The sequence below is a fragment of the Mytilus trossulus genome, chromosome 3 (genome assembly GCF_036588685.1).
Source record: "Mytilus trossulus isolate FHL-02 chromosome 3, PNRI_Mtr1.1.1.hap1, whole genome shotgun sequence".
Classification (NCBI taxonomy): Eukaryota; Metazoa; Mollusca; class Bivalvia; order Mytilida; family Mytilidae; genus Mytilus; species Mytilus trossulus.
Genome location: NC_086375.1, coordinates 71,781,067 through 71,807,863, shown reverse-complemented (window position 1 = coordinate 71,807,863; position 26,797 = coordinate 71,781,067). Strand labels below are relative to the sequence as shown.

General features: G+C 33.5%; 2 protein-coding genes across 3 annotated transcripts in view; both read right to left on the bottom strand.

Moving 5' to 3' along the window:
* LOC134712312 (calpain-5-like) overlaps nucleotides 1-14,835 on the bottom strand; it is a 30,889-nt gene extending 16,054 nt beyond the window's left edge. Inside the window, exons 1-4 of one of the 2 annotated variants that reach the window (XM_063573738.1) lie at nucleotides 14,493-14,835; nucleotides 9,009-9,179; nucleotides 2,048-2,179; nucleotides 589-791 (exon numbers count right to left, since the gene is read on the bottom strand). In XM_063573738.1, coding sequence (XP_063429808.1) covers nucleotides 589-791; nucleotides 2,048-2,179; nucleotides 9,009-9,176 — 503 coding nt within the window. In that variant the 5' untranslated portion in view covers nucleotides 9,177-9,179; nucleotides 14,493-14,835. Of the gene's footprint in view, nucleotides 1-588; nucleotides 792-2,047; nucleotides 2,180-9,008; nucleotides 9,180-13,892; nucleotides 14,008-14,492 lie in introns of those variants that run through there. The other variant, XM_063573739.1, reaches the window with a different exon arrangement.
* Nucleotides 14,836-16,461: 1,626 nt separating this feature from the next.
* Nucleotides 16,462-26,454, bottom strand: LOC134709692 (sulfotransferase 1C4-like). Its single transcript, XM_063569842.1, has 6 exons — nucleotides 26,139-26,454; nucleotides 24,543-24,769; nucleotides 23,930-24,059; nucleotides 19,981-20,075; nucleotides 18,849-19,023; nucleotides 16,462-16,872 (listed from the first exon to the last, which is right to left on the bottom strand). The coding sequence occupies exons 1-6, from the start codon at nucleotides 26,281-26,283 to the stop codon at nucleotides 16,760-16,762; spliced, it is 885 nt and encodes a 294-aa protein (XP_063425912.1). The 5' UTR covers nucleotides 26,284-26,454; the 3' UTR covers nucleotides 16,462-16,759.
* Between the last annotated feature and the right edge of the window lie 343 nt (nucleotides 26,455-26,797).

The following is a 26,797-nucleotide window of genomic DNA, read 5'->3' as shown; positions in this document are numbered from 1 at the left end:
TTTGATAAATTTTCCTCGGAGTGCAATATGTTTGTGATTTTACTTTATAGTTGTAAACATGATCAATAGTAATTACAGAACTGAACTATTTTCATTCTTTTGAAATGTGAGCTTTTGTTTTTGCCATTTATAAAGGACTTCCCATTTTGAAGTTTTTGTTATTTTACTCTAACGGAGGTTGGCGAAATATGATTTGATGACCATGCACACAGAGAACCTTATTTTCAGTTATCATCGCAAAAAGTACAAATAGAAAGTTTATCAATTTTATTAACAATCATAAAATGGTATACAATATTACTTATCAATTTATTATCTCCTTTATTTAATATTTAAGATAGTAAATTATGTTCAACTGGTTTTTTTTTAATTTTTGCTCAAAAGCATATTTTTTTAAATGGATAAGAAGTTACTTTACAGCTGATTACCTCTTCAAATGTCATATTTACATAACTGGCAATTCTTGATTCATCGTTTTATGAACAATATTATGAAATTCATAAATGAAGATATTTTGCTATTCCAATTAGTAATGATGTCATACTTTTCACGGAGGTTTATGCTAACCATATACAACAATTGACTTACTTTGCGTAAGCTTTTTCCAATAATGCTGACCAGAATTCATTTCTTGTTTTAGAATGAAGATAGATAAGCTGGCCATATCTTGTAGGTAAATAGTCATCGACTACTACATCTATCCACTGACCACACTGCCAGAACTTAAAATGAAATATTCCACAATATTGATGTTCCTTTGTCCATCCTTGCTGGTGTATATCAGGAACAACCTAAATGAAAAAGAAATTTCATCATTTTGATACTTCCGGTGCATTTCCTAAAATAACCTTCATCAACAACAATAAAAACCAAACATTTGAAAGCGATGGATGTATAAATACGTAGAAATGGAGAAGCTAAATGACCTAAAGAAACCTAACAAGAATAGCCATAACATATAATGTATTGGTATTCCGATGAAGTGGCATGTTCTCTGAACAGAGATAGATTTTCACATTTCAAAATGGCGTGCATTTTTAAACATGTACTTCAAAACAACCTTTTTAAAAGTAACGCTCTGTGTACGCTCTCAACAATAACGTTATCATCATGTTTCATATAAATACTGTTCAAATCCCTATCAATTGTCATTAATACGTAGAATTCTCGAAAACAACACGGGCATGCCACCAACGTCTTCAAGAACTCGTGGGCATGGTGATAGGGGTTGGGGTAGAGTAAATGGGGCTTCTGATACGAATTCTGATTGAGTAGAGATGTCGGATCAACCACTCTAACATGAATCAAAACGTATTGCTGATCCATCAATATCAAATGACGAGATCTTATTGAACAATAGTGGAAATGATACAAATGTGTCAATCATAGCTGCGCTGTTGGAAATTAGAGACATGAGGTCCAAATTTTATGCAGACAAACAAAACCTGGAGAGCTTTTATCTATTTTATGTGACAATGACTATGGGCATGGCTAGAACTCGGTATGGGCGTAAGATGAACGAAGTCATGTCGTAAGACGAGTGCAATAAGGACGGCATGAGCGTGATAGAATTGTACTATGGTCTTGAACTGCATAGTATAAACGGGATAAAGTCGTAGTATAAGCGTTCTCGGGTCGCCGTGATAGTCGTATTGATGTCTTAGTAACGTCGCTGTGAGATCGTATCTAAATTTCTCTGACTAGAATCGCGCTTCCGATACGTATACGCTCTCTTTACGATGGTACAGCGACATTTGGGATCTTACCTCTTACCACAACTTTACTGCACTCTCTCTACTATTACGACATGGTTTGGCCACGACTGCAATGTGATTGATTTGAATATATTAAAAGTTGGCCACGATCATCACGATCATGAAGGCCTCAACACGACCGGTACCACCACCTTACTTCGATCTACATATTCGCACTACTATCGTCAAAATTTGTATTTTGGTAGAGATCATAGTGTGATTTTGGCATAATTAGACTGGAGTATCAGGCAATTTGTTATTTTCTCCTCCTGTCTCGTTTCTTTATATGTTACCTTCTTTAGGAGTTTGTGATCCTCTGCAATGCAAGCACAAGCTGCAACAAACCAACAATTTCCAATACTTCCTTGTGTAAAGTCATCTGCACTGGCTCCTTCAGTGAAGAATTCAGGACTTTGTGATATATCCTGCATGTAAAATAAATCAAAGCAAATGTTAAATCAGATTTCCAAAATGATGACATCATGAAAGTAACCATAATGTTTATAGTTTCCAACGCTCTTATTTGTGTGTTTAAGCGTTGTTATGTTCCAACGGGTTGTATTGTTGCTATAGTGTGTTTATTAGTCATGAGTGGGTTTGCATTTATTTGTACTGTATTACTATATATAGCTTTCACGTAACGTTGTAATTTTAGCGATATTTATACCATTGCCAGATAAGCTGAAGATTTGGCTAGCCATAAAACAGGTTCAACCCACCATTTTTTTCTTAAAATGTCTAAGTTCATGTAAGGCTTATGGCAGTTGTTTTCAAATATTCCGTTTCTGTGTATTGTGAAGTTTTTTTTTGTAGCAGTTTCATTTTTTAGTTGTTCTGTTGATTACCTCTAAAAACTGATGTGTTGCAATCGATTTTGGTTTGTAACAAGTATTTGTGTCAGTAAAATCGATTTATGAATATTGAACAGCGATATATTATTGCTTTTATTTAATTTAATCCAAATGCAAGCGATTCTTGAAAAACCATTGTGTTTGCAAATCACTGCACAAAACTATAAACAAATATATCATAATTGTTTCGATAAGATCATAACATACACAATTATCACGAGAAAATAGAAAATCATCAAATGAAAATGTATGTATATATATAATGGAATGTTAAGCCTGTTATTCAATGTTTAGCTAGCTATATAACCAGGTTGTATCCACCATGCATTTTCTGGATAAGGAAAGACAATACCAAGTTAGCTATATGACAGTTGATTTCCATTCGTTTGATATGTATGGGCTTTTGAATTTTTCTGTTTTAAATTTTCCTTGAAGTGTTTTACTTTCCTTTTTATTGAATCTAGCGCAATCACTGTTGACTACCCAAGAAAGGCGCAACAAAGACCAAAGCAATGAGGAAAAACTAATTTAACTGTATACAAAACTTTTCATTTTTTGAAATACAACAATTTTCAACCCTAGGAATATAACTAATCTGAGAAATCCTTTTGCAAATTAGTGTCCACAATGTCTTGTAAACACACGTTTATTCCTGGTATCTATGATGAGTCAAAAAATGGAAAATAAACAATAGAGAAAGAAAAATCGTATTTTTTGTCGTAAATTTTAGTAAGGAGTTTCCTCTTTAAAGAAATTGTTTGTGCATTTGTTCTATCATCTTTGGGGACTCTTGTTTATCATTTTCCCAATCAAGTCCAAAATTTGATTATAAGTCTACTTCATCAAAAAGTAGACCAAAACAATTTGTACTATCAATTACTCCAATTATGTCTGTATAATAATCATGTAGTACAATCCAGAACCTTTCTAGTACAAATCCGAATATTCCTATTCCTACGTGTAAACATAATAATTCAAATGTGTAAAGGTGGATCCTAGAAACTCTCTACATTATAATGTGTACAGTAGCTGACATTGTACTTAAATAAGCTTATTTTTTAGGGAGGGTAACTGAAATGTGTTTTAACGTATTGCTACTATCATTATGAACCTTTCTTTGGTGTTTCTGATGGATACAATGCATAAGACATATGTCTTAAAAACCCTTTCTTCCGGTAATATCCAAAATGGCGGACAGAGAAATATCAATTTTTTATTCAACTTTTTTCAAAATGTAAAGAAAATGATTTTATTTTGTGCTGGTCATTAAACTTTTGGCTTAAAGATATCCTCAAAACCACTTATTCTAGCATGTTGTAAATATTTATATATAAAGATATAAAGTTGACACTTCCGGTTAAAAATATGACGTAAATTTCAAAGATGAGTCCTCAATCTATTTCTTCGATGTAAAATCACTATAGTACTAAAAAATATATAAAAGTATTACTATTTGGCCAAGAATACATGTTTATTCACAGTCACCATGACATGCACACATCGCAGTGCACGGGATACCCGATTTTCCACATTAAAAAATGACCGCGGTATCCTTTCTTAAATCCACAATGTATAAGCTTTAGACAAAATTATGAGGCCTCAAAAAGAGTTTTTCAAAAGCTATCCTCTTTGTCCCCGCCTGGAGTGGGTAGCATAAGAGCCAATCCCAAGCTTGTCTCCCTAAACACCTACCGAAGTATATTGCATGATTTATATGCTGGAAAAGACTAGACCAAGTTGAGGGAATAGGCTCAAAAAGCCGTCCCTGTTGCGAAAATAGTTATTTTCTTGCTTCGTTAACCCATCTGGTAAGTTTGTGCGATCTTACAGTAAAACCCCGGTGATTTAGTCTGATTAATCATCATTCTTTTTGTTAAAGTCACATCTTCAAATGCAATCAATGTCTCCCACATAGTCTTTTCCCCCCTTTCAAGTAAAGAGAGAACCATATCACAACAGGTAAAGACATGGATAACAATAAGTGTTTCAGATCACTCATTGCCTAGTGCATTTGAAAGGCCATTGATAGATATTAATCCAAAGTCTTTTGCCCTCCCAAACACAATCCATAGTTCGTCTACCCCTATGTCACGGAATAGCGAAACAGTAGTGACAGCATCATCATTAACGACTGTTCGAATCATGACTCGTTTAAGTGCGTGTTTCACTGCATCAGACACATGCACCATGATTTCAGTGTCTACCTCTAAATGTGAACTTGGTGCTGAACTTGAAATACATTACGTGGTGGATAAGATAGAATATCCTGACCATTTGTTGCTATAACTACCATACACATCCAAGACTTCACCCACTCGTATTTCAGTTTCAAGGTATTTTAGTTTTAGGTAAGGACATAATACCCAATCAGCATACTCAGTAGGCCGCAATCCACAATTGGAGAGCTGATTTCCAACATTTACAAAGACTGTAATATTGTTTCTCACATCCATAAATTCTGCAAAAACACATATTTTCTTGCCTTGTTAACCTAATCTGTTTCTTTTTTTTTTCCATCTTTCAACAAAACCACGTATCGTTTTCAATGACATTAAACATCAAAAAACATGATGTTGGCTGGTCAATCATCATTCTAAATGCTATAGTCACATCTTCAAATTCCATTAATGTCACCATCGCAGTTCCTTTTCCAGCAAACGTGTTATCTTTTAGTGCCTAGTGCATTTGAAAGGTCATTGATTGATATATATCTTATAATTTTCCCCTTCCAAATGCAAACCAAAGTTTGTCTGCCCCTATGTCACGGAATAGCGAAACAGCAATGACATCAGTATGGACTGTTTGAGTCATGACTCAGTTAAGTCTATGTTTCACTGCATCAGACACATCTATCTTGATTCTAGTGTCAGTCTCTTTGTGTTAACATGGTGCTAAACTTGAAACATCGTCAAGTGGTGGATAACACTGAACATCCTGAGCATTTGTTGCTTCAACTACCTTGTACTTAAAATTGTATTGAGCAAGCTCCTGTGAATGAAAACTTAAAAGTTCTTACTTACTGTCGTCATCTCTCAAAAAACTTTCCCAATTTTGAGGATGTTTTTAATCCTGGGTTCGTCTGTGTATTCCCTTTCCCCTAAATGTTGCCCTTGCTTCTTTTAGCAGCTTTCAAACTACCAGTATTGTCTATGTTCACATGTTACAGTTTCAAGGTGTTTCCTAACGAGTATGATGATTGGGTATTATGTCCTTACCTTAATAAAATACCTTGAGACTGTAACAAGAGTGGATGAAGTCTTTGATGAGTATGGTAGTTGTAGCAACAAATGCTCAAGATATTCTATCTTATTCACCACGTGATGTATTTTAAGTGAAGCACCATGTTCACATAAAGAGACTGACACTTAAATCATGGTGCATGTGTCTGCTGCAGTGAAACGCGCACTTAAACGAGTCATGATTAACAGTCACTGATGATGCTGTCAATACTATTTAACTATTTCGTGACATAGGGGCAGACGAACTATGAATTGTATTTGGGGAGGCAAAAATCTTTGGATTAATATCTATCAATGGCCTTTCAAATGCACTAGGCAATGAGTGATCACACACTTTTATTTCTGACCCATACCTTATGACGGGTTGTGATACTGTTTCCTTTGCTTGAAAAGGAAAAAAAAAGACTGCGTGGGAGACGTTGATGGTATTTGAAGATGGGACGTTTACATAAAGAATGATGATTGGTCAGCCTAAATCACCGGGGTTGTACTGTAAGATCGCACAAACTTTTCAGATCTAACATGATTAACGAAGCAAGAAAGTCAATTGTTGCACAAAAGGGAAAACTCATTTTAAGTGAGGCTATTCCCACGAGTGAGACGAGCTTAGGATTGACTCTTATGCTACCTAGTCTTGTCACTAATGGATTGCGAAGGGACAAAGAGTTTTATCTTTAAAAAAAAAACCTCATAATTTTTTCAGCAGCTTGTACATTATTGATGTAAGAAAGGATGCCGCAGTTATTTTTAATGTGCAAAATTGGGTCTACCGTGCACTGCCTTGTGTGCATGTGGTGGTGACTGTGAATAAGCATGTATTCTTGGCCAAATAGTAGTAATTTTATATATTATTTAGTACTATAGTGATTTTATTTTGTTTAAATCAATCTATCCAAAACTCTTCATCGAAGAAATAGATTGAGGACTCATCTTTGAAATTTACGTCATATTTTTACCGGAAGTGTCAACTTTATATCTTAGCATTTACATCATGCTAGAATAAGTGGTTTGTGGATAACTTAAAGCAAAAAGTTTTAATGACCAGCACAAAATAAAATCATTTTCTTTCCATTTTGAAAAAATTGATATTTCTCTGTCCGCCATTTTGGATACTTCCGGAAGTAAGGGTTTTTAAGACATATGTCTCATACATTGTCTCCATCAGAAGCACCAAATAAAGGTTCATACACAATGTTATTATAGTAGCAATACGTTAAAACACATTTCAATTACCCTCCCAAAAAAATAAGCCTATTTAAGTACAATGTCCGCCATATTGGATTTTAACTGGAAGTGGGGTTTCTGAAGACATCTAATCTATTCAATTTATCCAAAAGTAGTAAAACACAAAGGTCTGTACTAAATATTATGATAGTAGCATGATAATAGGACATTTTTACACGCTAGCCTTCAATATTGGGCTGATTTAAGTATGACGTCCGCCATTTTGGATTTTACCGGAAGTGAGACATTTTTTTCAAATGCCTCCCTATCTGAAATAAAAGAGTAATAGTTAAGGAAGGTCTATGCCAAATGTCATGCTTGTAACAGGATGTGCACAATTTTTCACCAAGCCGCCGGACTAGTAGCATGTAAATCCACTACTACAAAACCAATCGACAACATAGTAATAATCGTTTAAATTGACATCGGATCATTTTTATCTGTTTAACTGCTGAAATTATCCGTCAAATAATGAATGTAGTTTGTTATTTGTCGCTTTGCCAACGAATGTCTAGACCTGTAGCGATTCTGGTATCTTGTTTGAGATCAGACTATGTTATAATTGTGACAGACAGCGTTCATGAAAATTTATGTTTCATTTAATTTCAACTTTCAATGAATCCTTGTTCCGTTAACTTAGCTGTTTCTAGGTTAAAACACGTAAATAAGGGATCTCATAAATTTGACTTGAAATTTTGCATGCAGCAATGAAACACTGGAATGATAAGATGATAAGATACCTGATTTACGACAAATATGATAAATAAAAAACATATGCAAGGCACAGAACAATATATAGTCGGTAAGCCAAAGAATAAATGAATCGACTAATTGAAAATGTCATATTTTATCAACAGTTTTATCTAAGATTGTCATCTCTCAAGACCTTGTATAAACATCTTACTCTAATATAAAATTTGAAAAAAAAATCGAAAACATTAATGTAAGGACATGTTGCTTGATTGCCTATGACTATACTGACATGACAAAAGTGAAACAGTTAAATCGATAACACAAACAAACGGTTTCACCACTGACAAAATAGCTATGGCGTCGAGTCTTCAACCAGCGATTATACCTGAAATAAATGGCTCCTGAGTTTGGTTAGGCATCTAGTTGGTTTGGTCCAACAATTAAAATGTTTATAACAAACAAAAGTAATCAATTACCAATGGGTCAATGAAAACAACACGCCAACAAAGGGAAGATAACACTGTGACCAGAAGAAGATAGACAAAAAGGCAGAAGAAAAGGATTTTATGTTACAATTTTGTTACCGCATTGTTGCTCGTCTATTAATTAATTACAATCAAAGATGAGCCAACAGCGAGGAAGAAGGGGTGGGTTTTGATTATCACAAATATACTAATTGTATCCGTAAACGAGAGTGACAGTCAAAAAGTCCTAAAGCTGTACATTTATTCTTCGAAAAGATAGTTTTTAAAGTGTTTACAATTCAGAAAACGTCGGTCATGAGGTTTTTATAGCAGTGTCAATAACGCAAACTTTGAAGTTTGGTTTAACTGTGAAATATATGTCTGTTTATGAGTGGGGATTTTGTTTTGCTACATAAAAATGGAAAGTCTCGGCATATTTCTTCCATTTCAGCCATCCTTTGGAGTTTTTACACCTTAAAATCATAAAACGGCGAAATTGTGTCCCCGGCGAATATGAGCACCCTATATCTCTATAGCTTTGTATCTTTGATTGAATTTGAACTAATGATAAGTGAACTTAATATTATCATATGTAGGGTTTTGGTGAACTTGTGCTGCTTTCAGCTCTTTGGTGTCTGGTTGTTGTCTCTTTGACAAATTCACCGTTTCCCTTCTCGATTTTATTTTATGTGGATTTTCGGAATGCAATTGATACGCATTAACAATTATTGCCTACGTTTATTGATTAAAGTCTCAAAGTCTCACTGAAGTGAACATGCTTACTTGTGGTCTTTTCCATACAATGTCTGCTGGAGCATGTCTACTGAAATACAATGACCTAGATTGTGGAGGGAATTCGGGGTCTGTAAAAAGTTTACTGCCTCTAAGACATTCTGCCTTTAACTTTTTATATCTTTGTCCTTTGTATGCAATAGATGTACCAAACACCATTCTGTAACAAAAATGCAAAGATATGACATTTGATAAATGTTATTGAATAAACACTGGATGTCAATTAGATGTGTATTTCTTCGTCTTAGCATTATTGCCTATATGCTAGAAAGTTTTGGATTCCTCATGAATGGTACGTTAAAAGTATCTTTTCGAAATTTGCAGGTGCAATCTTGATTTGTGAAATGAATAATCTGTTTGGCAGTGCCATTTCAATTTGTATGTTAATATTGTCGTGGCCTACGTGTAATCGTTGTCCAAACCCCTGAACATTTATGCGGCATATGGATAGCCAGTAGAAATATATGTCTTTTGCTTTCTAAAATCGTCAATACGATAGCCGTTTATTCCATAAAGTCTGTGTTTTACCATGAATATATTTATCTTAAACTGTTCGTGTATCATCGATGAACCGTCTCAAAACTTTTAAGTGCAGAATTGCATTGTTTGTGCTTGAATGATTTCAGTTCTTATTGAAATTTCACATTAAATATACCTAAATAAAGGCAACAGTAGTATACCGCTGTTCAAAACTCATAAATCCATGGACAAAAAACAAAATCGGGGTAACAAACTAAAACCGAGGGAAACGCATCAAATACAAGAGGGGAACAACGACACAACATTAAAATGTAACACACATAGAAACGGACTAAGCATTAGACAAAATCCTACGAGAATAACAAATATAACATAAAAACGAAAAACATGAATTTGGGATAGATAAGTACCGTGACACGTCTTATAGTAATGTGAATTCACACTCAAAAATAAGAGAAAACAAACGACACAACGGAAATACAACGTTAAAATGTAACACACACAGAAACAAAATATAGTATAATAATGGCCATATTCCTGACTTGGTACAGAACATGTTTAAAGAAAAAAATAGTGGGTTGAACCTGATTTTGTGGCATGACAAACCTCCCTATTTTATGGCCATGTGAAATATAACATTAAAATGTCAGCACAACATAAAGCAGCATAAATGTTTGAAAATTTTATAAACGGAAAATGCACGTGCTGATATAAGAATACTGAAGGGAATGTGAGATGTAAGTCAATAAGACAATAATCCAACATAAAAAAATAAATAGAATACACCGGCTAATCAACAAAAAAAAGAAGACACGTATCATGCAAAAGTTCAGAAAAATGTTATTTTTCTTAAATTATTTCGATTTGTATTTTTCATTATTGAAAAAGAGCATAACATAGTATTTTGACTGAGGTATAGTTCTCATACGTTATAAACTATATAATAGTTATCAAAGAGGGCTGTACACAGGAACAACATAACAAAGTAAAAACTTTTTTCATTTGTATACATAGACTTGAATCCATCATATATATTCCCTTTTGAACACTAATGTGTCAGTAAGTTTATGTCCTTTCGCAATTATGTATACTTAGCAACAATGCAATGTGTTTGTGTTTTAAGGGCTAAATGTCAATTACTTTTTGATAAACAAGAAAGTAAATCCTAAATCAGCTAGGATTTGCTACGAAGAAATAAACATCTAATTTACTAACCGCTTAAATATGTTCTCCATTTATTAGTCTATTTTTTTTTAACTAGTTGGAGCATGGAATAAGATTAACTTTCTTCAAAATATTTGTTTGTCGTTAAAATGTATCCACTAAAAAAAACGCAATAAATTGTCTCCAAAATTTTAGATACTATTTTTCTTTCTATCTATAAAAATTAATTGGTTTGCGGATTTCCAAATTATCATCTGCACTAAATCTTAGATGACACTCTCACTATGTGAAAGTAATTACTGACTACTTTATAAGATGTGTGACTATGTCGAGTTCTGTATATATTTCTATACAAAAATACAGTCGCACACTGAATGTAAACTTTTCGCTAAGAATAACTTTTTGAGGTAACTAGCACACACGGTATTGAGAGGTGATCAATTGAAACAAAGATACCATTATCTTTAAATTCTTTCTTTATGTTACAGTATTACATAATCGAATGAAGTGTTTTGGCTTATTTTCCTACATCTGTTGTAAACACAATGTAGGTTGAATGCCGAGAGAACATAGACCTTCGTTATCAATTACTTATTGATGGATTTACACAGAGATTCTTAACAGTTTACATTTGTCATAAGATGGCAACATTGGGGGATCGACGGGTTGATTCAAGTTGCACAACTGGCTTGTTTAGTTACAGCATCGTAGAATCGTATGGCAGACAATTTACCTACGTTTAATTTCATAAACCGAAAAGGAAAACTGCATAGGCTACAACAGTAAAGGATAAGATAGATATTTAAAATAACATTTGATTTTTAAAAAGACTTTCCTGTATGTAAAACCTACGCTCTGAATTGTAGCATGGTCATATTTAAGTACTAGTATACAGACAGAATTAAAGTGCTGGAGAACAAATGTAAACGATGGAAGATCTTAATAAACATTAATTATAAAAGAACTTGAATATAGCTACCAAAATTTGTAGAAAAAAAATAAAAATCACACGATGAAAACATGAAAAATGGAACAAAAAAATGGACAATTTTTTTCTCAAATTCTCTCAATAGTAAAAATGCGAGTTTTGACAGTTTTCTCAGATATCAACATAAATATCAAAGAATTAAATATAGAATCATAGGGTTTGTAAACATTGCAATATCAATGAGGTTAAAGATAAAGCCTATTGTTTCTGAAAATGCAAAGTCAATACGACTTAACGGAGCAGTTTTAACACAAATTCTCAGAATAATTTAAAAAAAAATATTGATCTGGTTACAAACGCAAAAACTAACACAGTAATGCTAAGCATAGGATAGCTGATAGAACCAATAAACGATTCATTATTCAACCACGTTTTTGTGTTATTTTTTTTTACAAGGATTTTGTTTCTATGAGCCGTTATGCTACCATTCAGTTTGTCCCATTCTAGCCATATATTTTTCACATGTTTTTGTAATTTACTAGGGTTAGTTCGAATTGTGCATAAACTAGAACAGTAAGATTCCTTGACAGATTAAGTATTAAGTTTTGCAGTACGAAAAAAATATTTTTCACTTTTGTACACAATTACTCCTCTGTACACTTTTTGTGGCAGATTCTTCATTTTTCATCCTGTTTTAAGCATCAAACCAATTTGTATTCATTTTTAAAATCCTCCTGTACCAAACCACTCTCAGAACATCAAATGTCCGTTCTGTAGCCACAGATGGAGTGGAAATTTCACAGTTATCGTGCTGGTTTTGCTCAACCCTTGTTTTCTGCTTGGATGTGAGGCATATCATTTATACACAACATGCAAATTGTGATAGGCATCAACTGATTATATAACGCACCTTCCGTGTACCAGATGAATTCACATTTAACCACATTACTATTGTGTGTAGATTACACGAATATAAGATAAATTATAAAAAACACTAAAAAATTTCTATCTCAAAGGCAAGTAAAATCCATGACGTATTCAGAATTCCGATATGTATTTTCTTATTTGCTTCTTTTGAGTACTATTTCATGTCATCATTTGCACTAGATTGATCACATCGAAGAGCGTGTATTTTGACAGCTTATTTCAGATTTTCATTTCAGTTGGTATTTTTTTCTAGCTCTCAAATATCGTATATTTTTCCCCGTATACACTATCTTGATGAATTGTTTGTCTCGCCCGCTATGACGGTTTAACTCTTTCGCAGGGGAGAAGGCTGCTTTCACTAATTTTATCCGAAATGTGTATGAAGCGGGGTATGAAGGTAAAGATTGGATTTGACCATGTCAGTCTTTTATTTGCCTGCTTAAAAAAAGTAGGACGATACCCTGAGCCACACAAAACTATTAAGTCAAGAAAAACTGACCACGGCATGCCAAAAACCCGACAGACGACAAAAAGACGTGCAAGTTAACAAGTCATTATATATCAATATAAGGACTAAGTAACAAAAAAAAAACCAACACCAAACCTATGGATACCAGGTGCTTCTGAAAGGTTTATTAAGCAGATCCTGCTTTATTAGTAGCACAGTCGTGAAACTCAGGTAAATTACAAGTTCGATGAAGAGTCTCTTTGTTGATGTCACAATTGACGAAAAGAGGACGAATTGTGGTTTCGACAATTAGATGTCGTTTTCCAGGTAACATATTAACATACCTTTTTCTTACATTATTTGATATTATTGATGAAGAAAACAAACCTAGAAGCTGTTTTATAATTATCATATTTATTATACTTGAGTTATCGGGTAAATATTTTTATTAGGGATGTTTCACACTATGGTCGACAATATGTATTACTTATTTTTTAAAATAGTACATTGGCATTTGCTCGTTAGTAGTTACATCGTTTGTCTGTTACTAAGGTCTGTTATATTTGGAGTAATTTATAAACTACTCTTTATAAAGGTGGATTTAAAAGAATTTCTATTTGTCATACTTGGTGTCTTGAATTTTTAGTCCAATATTCACTTGACCAAGCATCATAGAACCCATAGATGATTCATTTAATGCCTTAGTTTCAAGTCTAGATAGCAAGCAATTGATTTACTATTTGTAAAAAATGTAAATTTTCTATAAAAAAAAGAAGATAGTAATAAGTATAACGGACCCCTCTCCCACAACTAGAAGATGCTGTATATAAATGATAGGAAGATACGTATACCATTCAGTTTGACATATACCATTGCAGAGTTTAATTACATATAAGTAATTATAACAGAAGAACTATTTACAATTTACCTGGATAATTATCTATACAACATCTATATCAAAGCCAACTCTAATTCTGATAATTACTTGTGTTAGGAATATAGATAACCCTTCGGCACGTGGTTCCTGTCAGGTGTATGCAGACAGATGGTTTAAATAACATTGATGGACAGACAATCAGGTTTATTTTGATATACGGAAATTTTCAAGAACCCTGCTGTTTACTGTTTTATAGGCAGAAGTGTGCAGCAAAATGTTATTTATATCTTAATCATTTAATTTGCAAGACTGCACTTAAGAACTTGACGATAAAGTATGAGTGATTAGAAGTGACGATGGAATGCAGCAAACATGACAAAGAAATACAATCAAATTCAAAGCAAACAAATAAACAAATGGAAACCTACTTAAAACTTAAGTATACGATATATATATATAAAATGATGAATAAATAATGTAAACCAATTAACAGTAATTTATAAAATATATTTAGATCTCATTCGAAAAAATAATGAAACAAACCAGCTGACATCATGCAGTATCTAAAGAACGAATGTCGTACTAATATCAATTAAATCTCAGAAGATGAACGTTAAAAATGCAAACATATATAGCTTACCTGTTTACCTTTTTTTCAAATTTGTATTCCAAACTATTTTCTGTTTTATCAGTCGCACTGCAGACTCATCTCCTACAACATTCCACTATAGTCCGCCACAGTATTTCTGAGTCATTGAAGCTCTTTATCAGTTTCTCTCTCTTTCGACATGTCTATCATCTAATCATACTATCTACCACGCGTCAGTATCATTATAATCATTCACAAACTTACATGTGCCTCAACATTCGTAAATTGTTTTCTGTGTAAAATTGAGTCGTCACGCGCTTGTTAAAATACTGAAAGGGAAGTTATTTTAAGTTTGAACGTGAGTACAAAAAAAATCAACCTCAATAAGCTTTGAAATCTATGCTTTCCTCTTCTTCATCATGTCCACACAGCATAAAACTTGTCGGCTTTTGACGACTCTGAATAAATAAAGGTTTGAATCGTGAGTTGTCTTCATGTGGAATATTTCCAGATTTACTACATGTATTATGTAAAAAATCGTAATTTTTGTGTTATCTACTGATGTATAACATTGGCGGATCCCAAAGGGGGGGGGGGGGGGGGGTCCGGGGGTTGGAATCCCCCTTTTTTGGCCAATGAATGCATTTGAATGGGGACATATAGTTGGACACCCCCCCCTTTTAAAAATGTATGGATCCGCTTCTGTATAATCATATTACATTATAAAAACAGTTCTCTATTAAAATACACATGTACATGATATATTTGCATCTGGATGTACAGCACCATGCATATTTCAACAGAACTTACTAGTCGACATCTGACGTCGATTTAGCATGAAGATGATTGATACATACTAATGGTTGTTGAATACATTTTTATGAATAATAATGTAAAAAAGGGCCTGTCAACCCGAATAGATATTTACTAATATTTACTAAAAGTGCTTTTCCGACAACATAATAGTGTGACATCAAGGTACTGAATACAATGCACAATGTAAGACTTAGTGTATAATTTTCATTTATTCATAAAAAAATCCCGAAAATGAATAAAGAGGAATCAAACAAGTATTGGTTTTGGTTTTTTTATTGTTGAAGACCGTACAGTTGTCTATATCTGCTAGTGTAACATCCACTTTATTTGAAACTTGGTGGATAGCTGTCTCATTGGCAATCATACCAAAGCTTCTGATTTCATATCGAACACTACTAATCAGACATATTTATTATATAGTTATAAGCAAATGTAGAATGATTGCTTTTGAGACAACTTTCCACATTAGACCAAATAAAGTAGAAATTGATAACTATACGTCATCGTATGGCTTTCTACAATAAGTAAAACCCATACCGCATAGTCAGATGAAAAGATTCCTGATAGTCACATACAGAGTGTGACTGGGTTAATCTAATTTGAAGTCGACAGCCTTACTATAACATAGGACAGTGGTATAGCAGTAAAATATAAGAAATCAGATGAATATAAAGCAGGAATGCATCCAACAAACACAGAGTAGACGTGGCAGGGTACTTATACATCCCCTTTAAAAAGACGTTAGGTACAGATCAGAGAGTACATGCATTTACTGACCGTTATTGTTCTTAGCCAAATCAATGTAACAACTAATGCAAAAAAAGTCATCTAAGACTTAAATAGAAACCAGTTCACTTAAACATCAAATGGATTTTGTGTAAAGACGTCATTAACAGTTAAAAAAGTCGTTTTATTTTTTAATAGTTTGCCTTTTAAAAATGTAAAGCGTACATGATATTGAAAACGACTTCTAGTTTCATTTATTTCATTTATTATACACTGAGGTCAAATATCTTCGTAGAAATAACAAAATAAGTACCGATTATCAGGTTATCTGCATGTTGATATCGTAAAATATCAGCTGCGAGACATAATATGAAGCTTTTTGTCGAGTGAGCGTAGCGAACGAGATCAAAAAGCCTTCATATTTTGTCAAGCAGTTGATATTTTACATTATCAATATATTTTACATTATCAATAGCATTGTCTGGATCATTTGATTTCAAGCATGAGAACTTGAGAATAAATCATTCAAATATTACTTAAACGGAGGCGAACTCCTTCAAAATGTTTGCATAGTTCAAATAATGTTGCAGTAAATCGTTTAAACTAAGGATGATGTATAATTTGATGCCTCTATTTGTTTCAGACGGACGAAATAAAGCAGTTACCAAAACTGACAACGCTTGTTAAAAAAAAACAATTAAAAAAAGATGCTCTAAAACTCTTGGTTTATTTTAACTTCTAATAATCCTATTATTTGGAAAGAACACCATGCATTGTGCGATGCATTTCAAAGCTCATACTGGAATGGGATATTGAACTCGTCCATGCGCGATTGATAAAATTTATCAAAGTCTTCATTTTGTTGTACTGTAAAATGGTTCTTCCAGTCGCCAACAGTACCTGAAAAGAAAATCAACAAATCACAATCTTCCTCAGAATTGAAGGTTTTGTGTTTTTATACCACTGTATTTATATTCAATGCGTTAAACGAACCTCATTGTCGCAATATATAAATATTAGCAGATCAATCTTACTACAAGAATCTACAGGTTCTGACCAACAAATGGCGAATGTTTGTACGCACTCAGTCTTATCATGTTTAATTACTAGATTGCATTGTATACCATTTTATCCAGCAACTATTTTTTTTCAATGTTTTCTTTTTCAAAAATTTAGATAAATCATATTTGTCAACTATAATGTAAATTAAACACTAAACAATAATTTTAATTCCTTAGTATAGATCTCTGAGTTGAGTTACAGTGGGGTTACAGCGCCGTTATTACATATCGTCACTAAAGTTATATCAGAAAAACGTGACGGACTATTTATTAAAGCCAAATTCACTCATATAACCATGTACGCACCCAAGCTTTGTTCCTTTTAGTATTTACTTACAGCATCATTTAAACCTGTATCTCTGAGATACTGAATCGAAAGGTGGTTAAGCAATTCTTCAAGCCTTAACAAATATAAAAAAAAAAGAAAATGTGGTATGATTGCCAATGAGACAACTCTCCACAAGAGACCACTAAATGACACAGAAATTAACAACTATAGGTCACCGTACGGCCTTCAACAATGAACAAAGCGATATCGTATAGTCAGCTATAAAAGGCCCCTCATCGACAATGTATAACAATTCAAACAAGAAAACTAACGGCCTAATTTATGTACAATAAATGAATGAAAAACAAATATGTAACACATAAACAAACGACAACCACTGAATTACAGGCTCCTGACTTGAGAAAGGCACATACATACATAGTTTGGTGGGTTTAAACATGTTAGCGGGATCCCAACCCTCCCCCTAACCTGGCACAGTGGTATAACAGTACAAAATAAGAACGAACTATAAAAATCCGTTGAAAAAGGCTTAACTCATCAGATGGATAAAAATACGTCAAGTGGACGTTGACGGGTACTTTTACATCTCAAAAACAAAAAGACACTAGATACATATATGAGAGTACTCGCAGTTAGCTGATAGCTAGTTCAAAGCCTCTGACAACTAAGAACAAACCATGCATTGCATCAAAGACTAAATTATCAATCCGTACACCAACATCCAATTGATTTCATGCAAAGACGTCATAAACAGTCAAAGAAAACATCATCTTCTGCAATGCCGAGACACAGGTATCGACAGATTGTAGATCCATGAATGTAAACATGTATGTAACATACAAGTAACATTTTATAAGTTTGCTTTAAATATACTGATAAGAAAGTCAATATTTATACCAATAAAAACAATATTAAATGATCTTATTACAGTGTTGAATTGGTAACCTTTTAGAATAAGTTAATTTAAAGGATTGACAAGTTTACAAGGACCTTTTCTAAATTATCGGGCTTGGTTAACAGCATTTCCTTAAAAGTGAGGGTGTGCTATCCAGTTAGAAATAAGTTTTCTACAGGTATAACTAAACTTCAAAATCAAATATTTATATCTATGGAAAAAAATGTTAAAGGTTTTAAGTAATTTACGGAGACACAATTTAATAATTTACCAGTGATGCATAGATTACGTTCGTTAATAAAAAATCAAAAACGTCATAACATGCAGACACGGGCATAGCGAACGAGCTGTGAAATTATAACACCGTAAGATGGTGCCAAAGGAACATCACCATCTAAAAATGGGAAATTAACAATAGGGAACGAAAAATCGTCCCTTTTGTCGTAAATTTTAGAGTTAAGTTTCACATTAAAGACCGTATTATCTAAATCTAGGAAATAACAGTTATTGCCGTTTAAATTTGATTTATTTTAAAGTAAGTTCCTTTGTGTAAATTTGAGCCGTAAAGTTGGTTGTGCTGTTAGGTAGTAATGATGAAATTACAGATTTAAGATTTCATTCGTACACATACCTTTCCGTAGTAATGGCGATATTTTGCTATCAATCGAGTAAACATCTAAATGATTGGTCATTGGATTATTACGCATGCTCTCAAAGGAGCAATTATCACTGATGCGTTCTAAAGTTTTGTCGTCGAGTTGTTTTCCAAGAAAATCGCAAATTTTCACTATTTCTTTTTTTAGGTTCTGAAAAAGAAACACACATCCACATTTATGATTGAGATACAAGTTTATAAATATTTTCTATTTTCTTGACACTCATTTTTAGTTGCGATATGGGCACCATACTAACATTTAGACCGTTGGTTTTTCAAGTTTGAATGGTTTTACACTAGTAATGTTGGGGCCCTTTATAGCTTTTTGTTCGGTGTGAGCCAAGGCTCCGTGTTGAAGGCCGTTCATTGACCTTTAATGGTTAAGTTAAATTTATAAATTGTGACTTGGATGGAGATTAGTCTCATTGGCACTCACACCACGTCTTCCTATATCTTATCAGATGATATAACTTGAATGTTGGATCACTTTCCCACCATAAGTTGGTTGGGAAGTCGAAAAGTCTATTTCAGCTTTCAACTTTCAACAAGATTTTTTTTGAAGTTAATGTAATTACAACAAATTTCTTTATAGCTCTGATATACCAATAGCGACTGAATGTCACCCTTAAACTAAACTCTTGTTGTGATATTGATGTTTATCGACATTTTTGAGAATCTAAATAATAACTCTCTAGAAAGTTTTAAATCTGATTTTAATATGGCGAAATGCTTTACATATTATAAGTAGTATTTAGTTTTAAACATATTCCAATGATGTAAGTTTCACAAATTGTGATCATTTAATTATTTAAATCGACTGTTTCTAAATAATCATTGAGCAGACTTGCACAACATATATTCTGTTTGCTTGTCTTTATTTTTGCCTTCGTTTTAATGTTATTTTTTCAGATACGCCGCCTTAGTTTATAAAAACAAAAATTAAAGCGGATGCAAGTCTCTTAGTTTTCTTGATGCCGATGCGCTGGTTTGATTGATCGAGTCGAATGAGTCAAACCTTGTTGTAGTGTCTTTGCACTTCTTTCTAATTTCAAATTGAGCCGAAAAGGATTTCATCACCCATGCACAAGCATTCGTTTTTTAAACTTACCCTTTTCATATCCTCATAGAATACAATATACACATTATCATGGTGTCGCATGTTCCACCAGCTACGTGTAAAATCAAACCATGATCCATGATCAACTGAAATACAAAAGCACACATGTTATTACATGCAAATAAATAAGAAGAGATATGAAATCTTGAATTAAAGTTGAATAACCAATAAATTCATGTCTTTAATTTTGAATAGTTAATGTCTACCCTGTAATCTGAAATAAGAATAACATGTTTGAAGTTCTGTTTTCATTAAGAATAAGCTCAATAGTTTTATTTTGTTTTTTAATTTCATATATGAAATATATGAGCCGCCCATCTAGATCAATGTTTATGTCTTACCCTTGAACAACGTTCTCTAGGATTCGATTAAGGCAACCAAACATTGTTCATATGTGCTCGAATATTTATCGTTTTTTACTTTGTTGTATTTGTTTCTTGTTGTTTTATACAAGAACCTATTTTAACTGTTTGAGTTTCTCAGAAAACTGTTGTCCATGCTTGAGGAAATTCACTTCTATAGAGTTAATATCCAAGATCAAAGCAATTATTATTTTTAACATATATTTACCAAAAACATATAGTGCACATTTAGATAAAGCAATGGCTGCTTCATTTAAAGCGTGCTTGCACCTTCATTACTTTTATGCAGTTCTATCAATTCGATCTGTTCCTCACCTAATACTTGAGCATACCCGCATATTTTCACGTTGCTACTACGTCCTCAATACGCTGCTACAACGAAGCCGCTACGATTATACCACGTTCTGTGAATTCACTACGATTATTACGATCTTACTACGCTCATCACGTCCTCACTACGACCATACCACGATTTTTCCGATTGCAACACGAACATCCGACGCTTCTTCTGTAATAATAGCACGCTCTTACCACGTTCATACCGCGATGTTACTACACGCTCAGCAAATACGTCAACATCATGTTCCATATAAATACTGTTCCATTCCTTCTAATTGTCATTCATACGTAGAATTCTTGAAAACAACACGGTCATGCCACCAACATCTACCAGAACTGGTAGGCGTGGTGGGAGGTGTAGAAGATGGATCAGAGGGCCTCTGATACGAATCCCGACCCAGTAGAGGTGTCGACTCAACCAATCCAATCTGAATCACAACGTATTGCTGATCCGTCACGATATTTTATGTGAAAGGTAATCATGATCTTGATGAGCGTGACAAACTTTGAACATGTGGTGTGGTCGTGGACAAATCAGGTCGTAGAAGGAGCATAGAGAGAGCGCAGTAAAGTCGTTGTTAGAGCACAAAGGTCGCTATACCATACTGTAGTAGCGAGATCGTAGCGAAAGCGGGATTCTAGTCAGAGAGACTGCGCTACGATCTGACAGCGACGTAACAACGACCTCACTATACGACCATGACGTTCTCACCGCGACCCAACCATGCTTCTATATATAACCTCTATACCACGTTTATACATTTTGTACCATGTTGTTGAAGACCATGAAACAATTCTTGCATGCTCATGCCGTTCTCATCACGCTCTTCTTTCGACAGGACTACGTAAATACTACGACTTTTTCGAGTTCTAGTCATACTCACTGGAATTGTCACATAAATATATAAAAGTTCTCCAGGTTTTGTTTGAAACATCAAATTTAAAATGAAACAAAGAAACACAAGCCCATGTACATATAGAAATGATTCTACAATCATTAACACAGATAAAAAAAATCTCAAAGACGAGGTCATAGAGATGGAGTGAGTTCATGATTGAAATGATTGGAGGGCGATTGCAGACGAAATTCAGAAGACATGGAACGTTCCACATGCATATAGTGCATTATATGGCAAACAATTTGCTATTAGATGCCCACCTTAAACTGGATCCTTTTACTACAATGATCTTGATGCACCCGCAATATGTTGTGATTAAGTTTGGATTGTTCAATATGACATTTCTACTGGATCAGGGTTAGTTTCAGAGACCCCTCTGCCTCTGTCCCTACCTATACCCCCTCCTACCGCGCCCACGAGTTCTGGTAGATTTAAATTTGGTGTCATGGCTGTTTCTTAGAGATCTACGAATAAATGAGAAATTCGAAGGAGTATTTATATGGAACACGAATCTGACTTTACTGCTGAGAGCGAAGTAAGATCGCTGTATGAACGTGGTACGATCGTAGTATGCTGTGGTAAGAGCGTGCCATAGACGCAGTAGAAGCGTGGTAAGATAATATTGCAATTGGATAAATCGTAGTATGGTCGTAGTGAGAACGTAATGATCGTAGTACGATCGTGATAATCGTAGTGAGGTCGCAGAATAAGTGTGGTGAGAACGTGATACAATCGTAGCGGGATCGTTGTAGCAGCGTTTTGAGGACGTAGTAGCATCGTGAAAACAACGAAATTCTACATTTGTATAACGCTCATACCGCGACCTGACGATGATCTGAATTTCATGATTTTAGATCTCGGTGAGCGTAGTCTAATGTGACTGAGGCTCAACCCACGTTGGTTTCTGATTCCTTCTAGTTATTGATATTCGTTTGTTTGTTTGAAGAGTTGCATTGTTTGTGCTGTTTTACAAACTGTAACTGTTGGCACATTGGGGAAAAATAAGTTTTGATATTACACTATATGCAATGAATTGTGATGACCGTTGTTTTGTTTCTTCAGATTTGGTCAAATATTTTTCACTTCACTACTCTTGTTTTTTTGTTTGGCTTTATTCATTTTCTCTACGTAGACATTTAACTTTGGTTAACTTTAAAGTTTTATCATTACTCAGGTCTTAACATTTTCCTCTGATTTTAGTCCACTTAATTCGATTTCATCTTTTCATCAATTGAAGCCAGTGTTTTAAACGGAAAATATTACGAAGGCAATATGAAAGACAATTTCTAATCTGTGTTACTATTTAATGTTTATTTTAGAAATAAGTAAATTGATTTCTACGGGAAAAGCTCGCAAATATCACCAACCTATACATTCTGTGATCGAACTTAGTAAGCCTTTATCCTTAACGAAAATCAATGTTACTGCAATTGATATTCTGGTTTCAAAGTCTTGCTAAACGTTACCGCTATTAAGATCTATTAATAATAGGGACAAAGCACATATTTCAGAAATATAATTCATCTATAAATATCATACAGACTGAAGAATCGACGATTTAACAAGTTAGTTGTAAATGACTGGTTTAATGATCTGCACGATTCTTCTTTTACGTTTTATAGGAGTTACCGCTTCGTATACAAAATAATTAACGCTTTTACCCGCAATAAATCTACAAAAAAATATATAAGCATTGATTTTCAAGTGTCCGTCAAATTTCAAGTTCCGTATTTAATTATGTTAGTGTTTGGGACTGCAGCAAAGATTTATTTAAATCACAACTTTTTAATTATTGTAGGTCCTGTAATAGCATATAGCTCCTCAACGGTTCAAGTTCTTATATGGGCTTTGCTTTCAAATATATGGCTGCTTGGGCGTTCCAGATGAAGACGCTTCAGACGCATGAACGTTGCAAAGTGTTGTCTTCACATTTTTTTCTTATGCATATGTATAAATAATACACTGTACTCCATCTAACTGATTACAATGAATAAGCATATGGATACACAAAAAATCCATAACTCTCAATCAAAAGGATGTTTCACACTTAATTTTTTGGATTTGAACTGAATCTTGACAAAATGTTGTGTATGAAAAAAATGATATCTAGTAAGTATGTTGACACAACAAATAATCAAATGAATACTGCGAATTAGTTAAAACGGTTTTTGCAAGGCGTTTTTTTTATATATCGCACGAGTTGTCATACTTGACCAAAGCATTGAAAACAGCTTACCTTGTCTCTTGGATTGGTTCATCAAAGTATACATCTAAGATTGTTTAAAAAAACATACTGGCAATGATACATCAAAACATAGTTATTGAAAGAAAACCTCTTACCATGCCCATCTTTAAACATGTCTACGAATTCGGTCCATGTGCCCTTAAAATTTCCGAAAGAAGAGCTTGATCTGTAGAAATGATAGTATGAGACACAGAGATCTTTTGGATTCCGAAACATAACTACCACCTGAAAAACATATATAACTTGTTATGAAAATTTTCATACTTTTTTACTAGAATCCAAGCAAATATCTATTATATGAAATTCGCATGGGTCAATAAATTTTTAAGTTCTTATTATTCCTAAATTTTTCTTTACATACTTTGAATTGAATAACCAAAATTTCTCGTTGTGATTTTTTAAAGCTACAATACACAAAAAATAATCATAATAAACAAACGTTAACACTTTCAATTTGTCCTTATCAAATAACTGATGGGACAAAAAATAGAAATAACAAAACATAAAACACATTTTATGTCGACAAATGCGAACGCTCTTGTAACATGATTTTGGTTCACTAAGTTATACTTTGCTGTTTAGTGTTAACAAGTTAGTACATCTATGTGTAGAAAACCAATAGATAGTATAGATAACTGTTAGCTATAGTATTTGTCCTTTTAATTCTGCAAATGTTCATTATCAAAGAGTATTTTAATATATTCTCACCTTACATTCTTTTTGACATAGTTGGGTAGGTGCAAGTTTTACTGGAAGATGCGTTTTAATAACTCTTGGCGATGGCATGGGATTCGCCAAATCTAGTCCAACTTCATTCAAAATATCATCTTTGAATTCTAAGAAAGGAGACCGGAAGTAAACCTGTTGTTTCGACGCTCTTTCAAAGTCCCCATCACTGAGAATTAACCATACTATTTCTTGCATCCATGTTGTACCTTTCAGACGAACAATAAATATTGAAATACGATAATAATCAAAACAGTTTAAAAGAGAGCAAAACGATTCCAAAATGACATTCAAACTCATATGGCAAAACAAAACAAAAAATACCAAAAGACAATAGACTGAGTAACAACAAGTAGAATACACGAACCTCACCAAAGTCGGAAGGGATCTATTTCACAACTGCTATAGAAAGACGTTACACAAGCTAAGAATATACCAACTTATAAAACCATAAGCAAAAGGACAAGGAATAACACTAACGGTAAAAAAAAACACAAATAGATAGGCACTAGTCAAAAAAACTCTTAAACTAACCTACGAAAATCCACCAAAAATTTGGTTTATCTCAAGTGCTTCTAAAAGATATGCAATTCGTGACAAGTAAACATCAGCCGGTAAGTGATAAGACGCAGTAGTTGATGAATGCATGATATGATTGTGACTGTGCCAATTTGAATTATTAGTGGCCGTATATTCTGACATATTCCATAGCTGCCAATTATTTTAAATCATGATGTTATCCAGTAAGCTTTAAGGGAACGGAAAATAAGAATAAGGAGAGTGTTGTGATTGCCAATGATACAATTATCCATTAGATAAAAAAATAAACAATCAAAGTGCACCATTCGGCCTTCAGCAATGAGTAAGACCCACTCCGTATGATAAAAGACCCCGTAATGAATTAATGCAGACGGCAACCAACGACCATCACGGAATTAAAGGCTCATAGCTTGTGACGTTTACACAAAAATATGTTATGAAAAATGGTGTAACAACAGCACAACATAAACATGATAAAATAAATTTAAAAATCAGTTATTAAATGTTTGAATCATCAGATGCGAAACAAGCACACACAAAATCCTAACACAAAGACAGAAACAAAAGATATCGATATGAGAGTATGCGCAGTCATCGGTGCCTCATACACTTTCCGATTAACTGTTTTCCTCATAAAGAGTACCCACAACCAAACCTTTTACATGAGTTGAAAGTCAATTAAAAGTTATTAATAAACCATATTTTCAACCTAATTTTCAATATAGCCAGTGTCACATTAATACCCTTGGTTTAAGGTTCACTCGTAAACAGCAACGCTCTAACTTCATATTCATGTTGTCTTATTAAATGCGTTTATATGCTATATTTAATAATATTTAGCGGCAATTTCAAACTTTCTTGTGGTTGCTTTAATGTTCAACGTCAGTTGAGTGCAGTTTTTGTCTTACAAAGATTTTCAGGCAGAATTAGTTAACAACCCTGGAAATATCAGGATAGTTTGTAGTAGAAAAGATGTATTTTAACTATTGACTGTGTGTATGCAAGGCAATAAAAATAAGTTGTAAATCAATGTCTTACCTGCTTTTGGATAAGTTACAATAAAAACATCGTCGTCACGAACTTCAAAATGTTTTACAGCATCAAGAATGTCTGGTGGACTGTATCCAAAAAATAAAACACCTTCGTACCAGTGTTGACCAGGGAGAACGTGTCGATCCGTCATTATTTAAAGTCCAAGAAAAAATATATTAATATAGTATCGACTTCGGCCTCCTATCACTAAATGATGCCAACATTTTATTGGTCTTTCAGTTCAAAGGTAGTCAAACATTTATTGATTATGATTTCATCAAATAAAGCATCACTTTAGGATGAGGATGGTTTATCTATATTGATAGACAGTTAGATAGTTTTCATATTCGTTATAATCTATTCTATATGCTTATAGTTAAATAAGGTGTGCATCTTATGAACATCAATTTTTGTCTTTTTCTGCAATATTCATATTAAAGAAAAGGAAACAAGACGATAAATACAGAAAAAAATCGAACTTAACAGTGCTATACTCATAGTGAACAATATATTATGTGGTTAACAAGACTCCATATCTTAAGGGAGCCTCAGCCAGTAGGACTACTTTAAAGATGTGAAATACTACAAAAAAAATAGTCAATACTACTTACTTAACTCAATTAAAGTTTTGACTAATTCTTAATGACGAACTAACCCCAATAACA

What these genes read in the sequence shown, in the direction of transcription:
- LOC134709692 (XM_063569842.1), bottom strand. Translation starts at nt 26,283, where the DNA reads ATGACGGATCGACACGTTCTCCCTGGTCAACACTGGTACGAAGGTGTT. An exon ending in TGTAACTTATCCAAAAGCAG is followed by an intron (nt 24,770 to 26,138) that starts GTAAGACATTGA and finishes TTCGTCTGAAAG; the next exon opens with GTACAACATGGATGCAAGAA. An exon ending in TCTATGAGGATATGAAAAGG is followed by an intron (nt 19,024 to 19,980) that starts GTAAGTTTAAAA and finishes TTTCTTTTTCAG; the next exon opens with AACCTAAAAAAAGAAATAGT.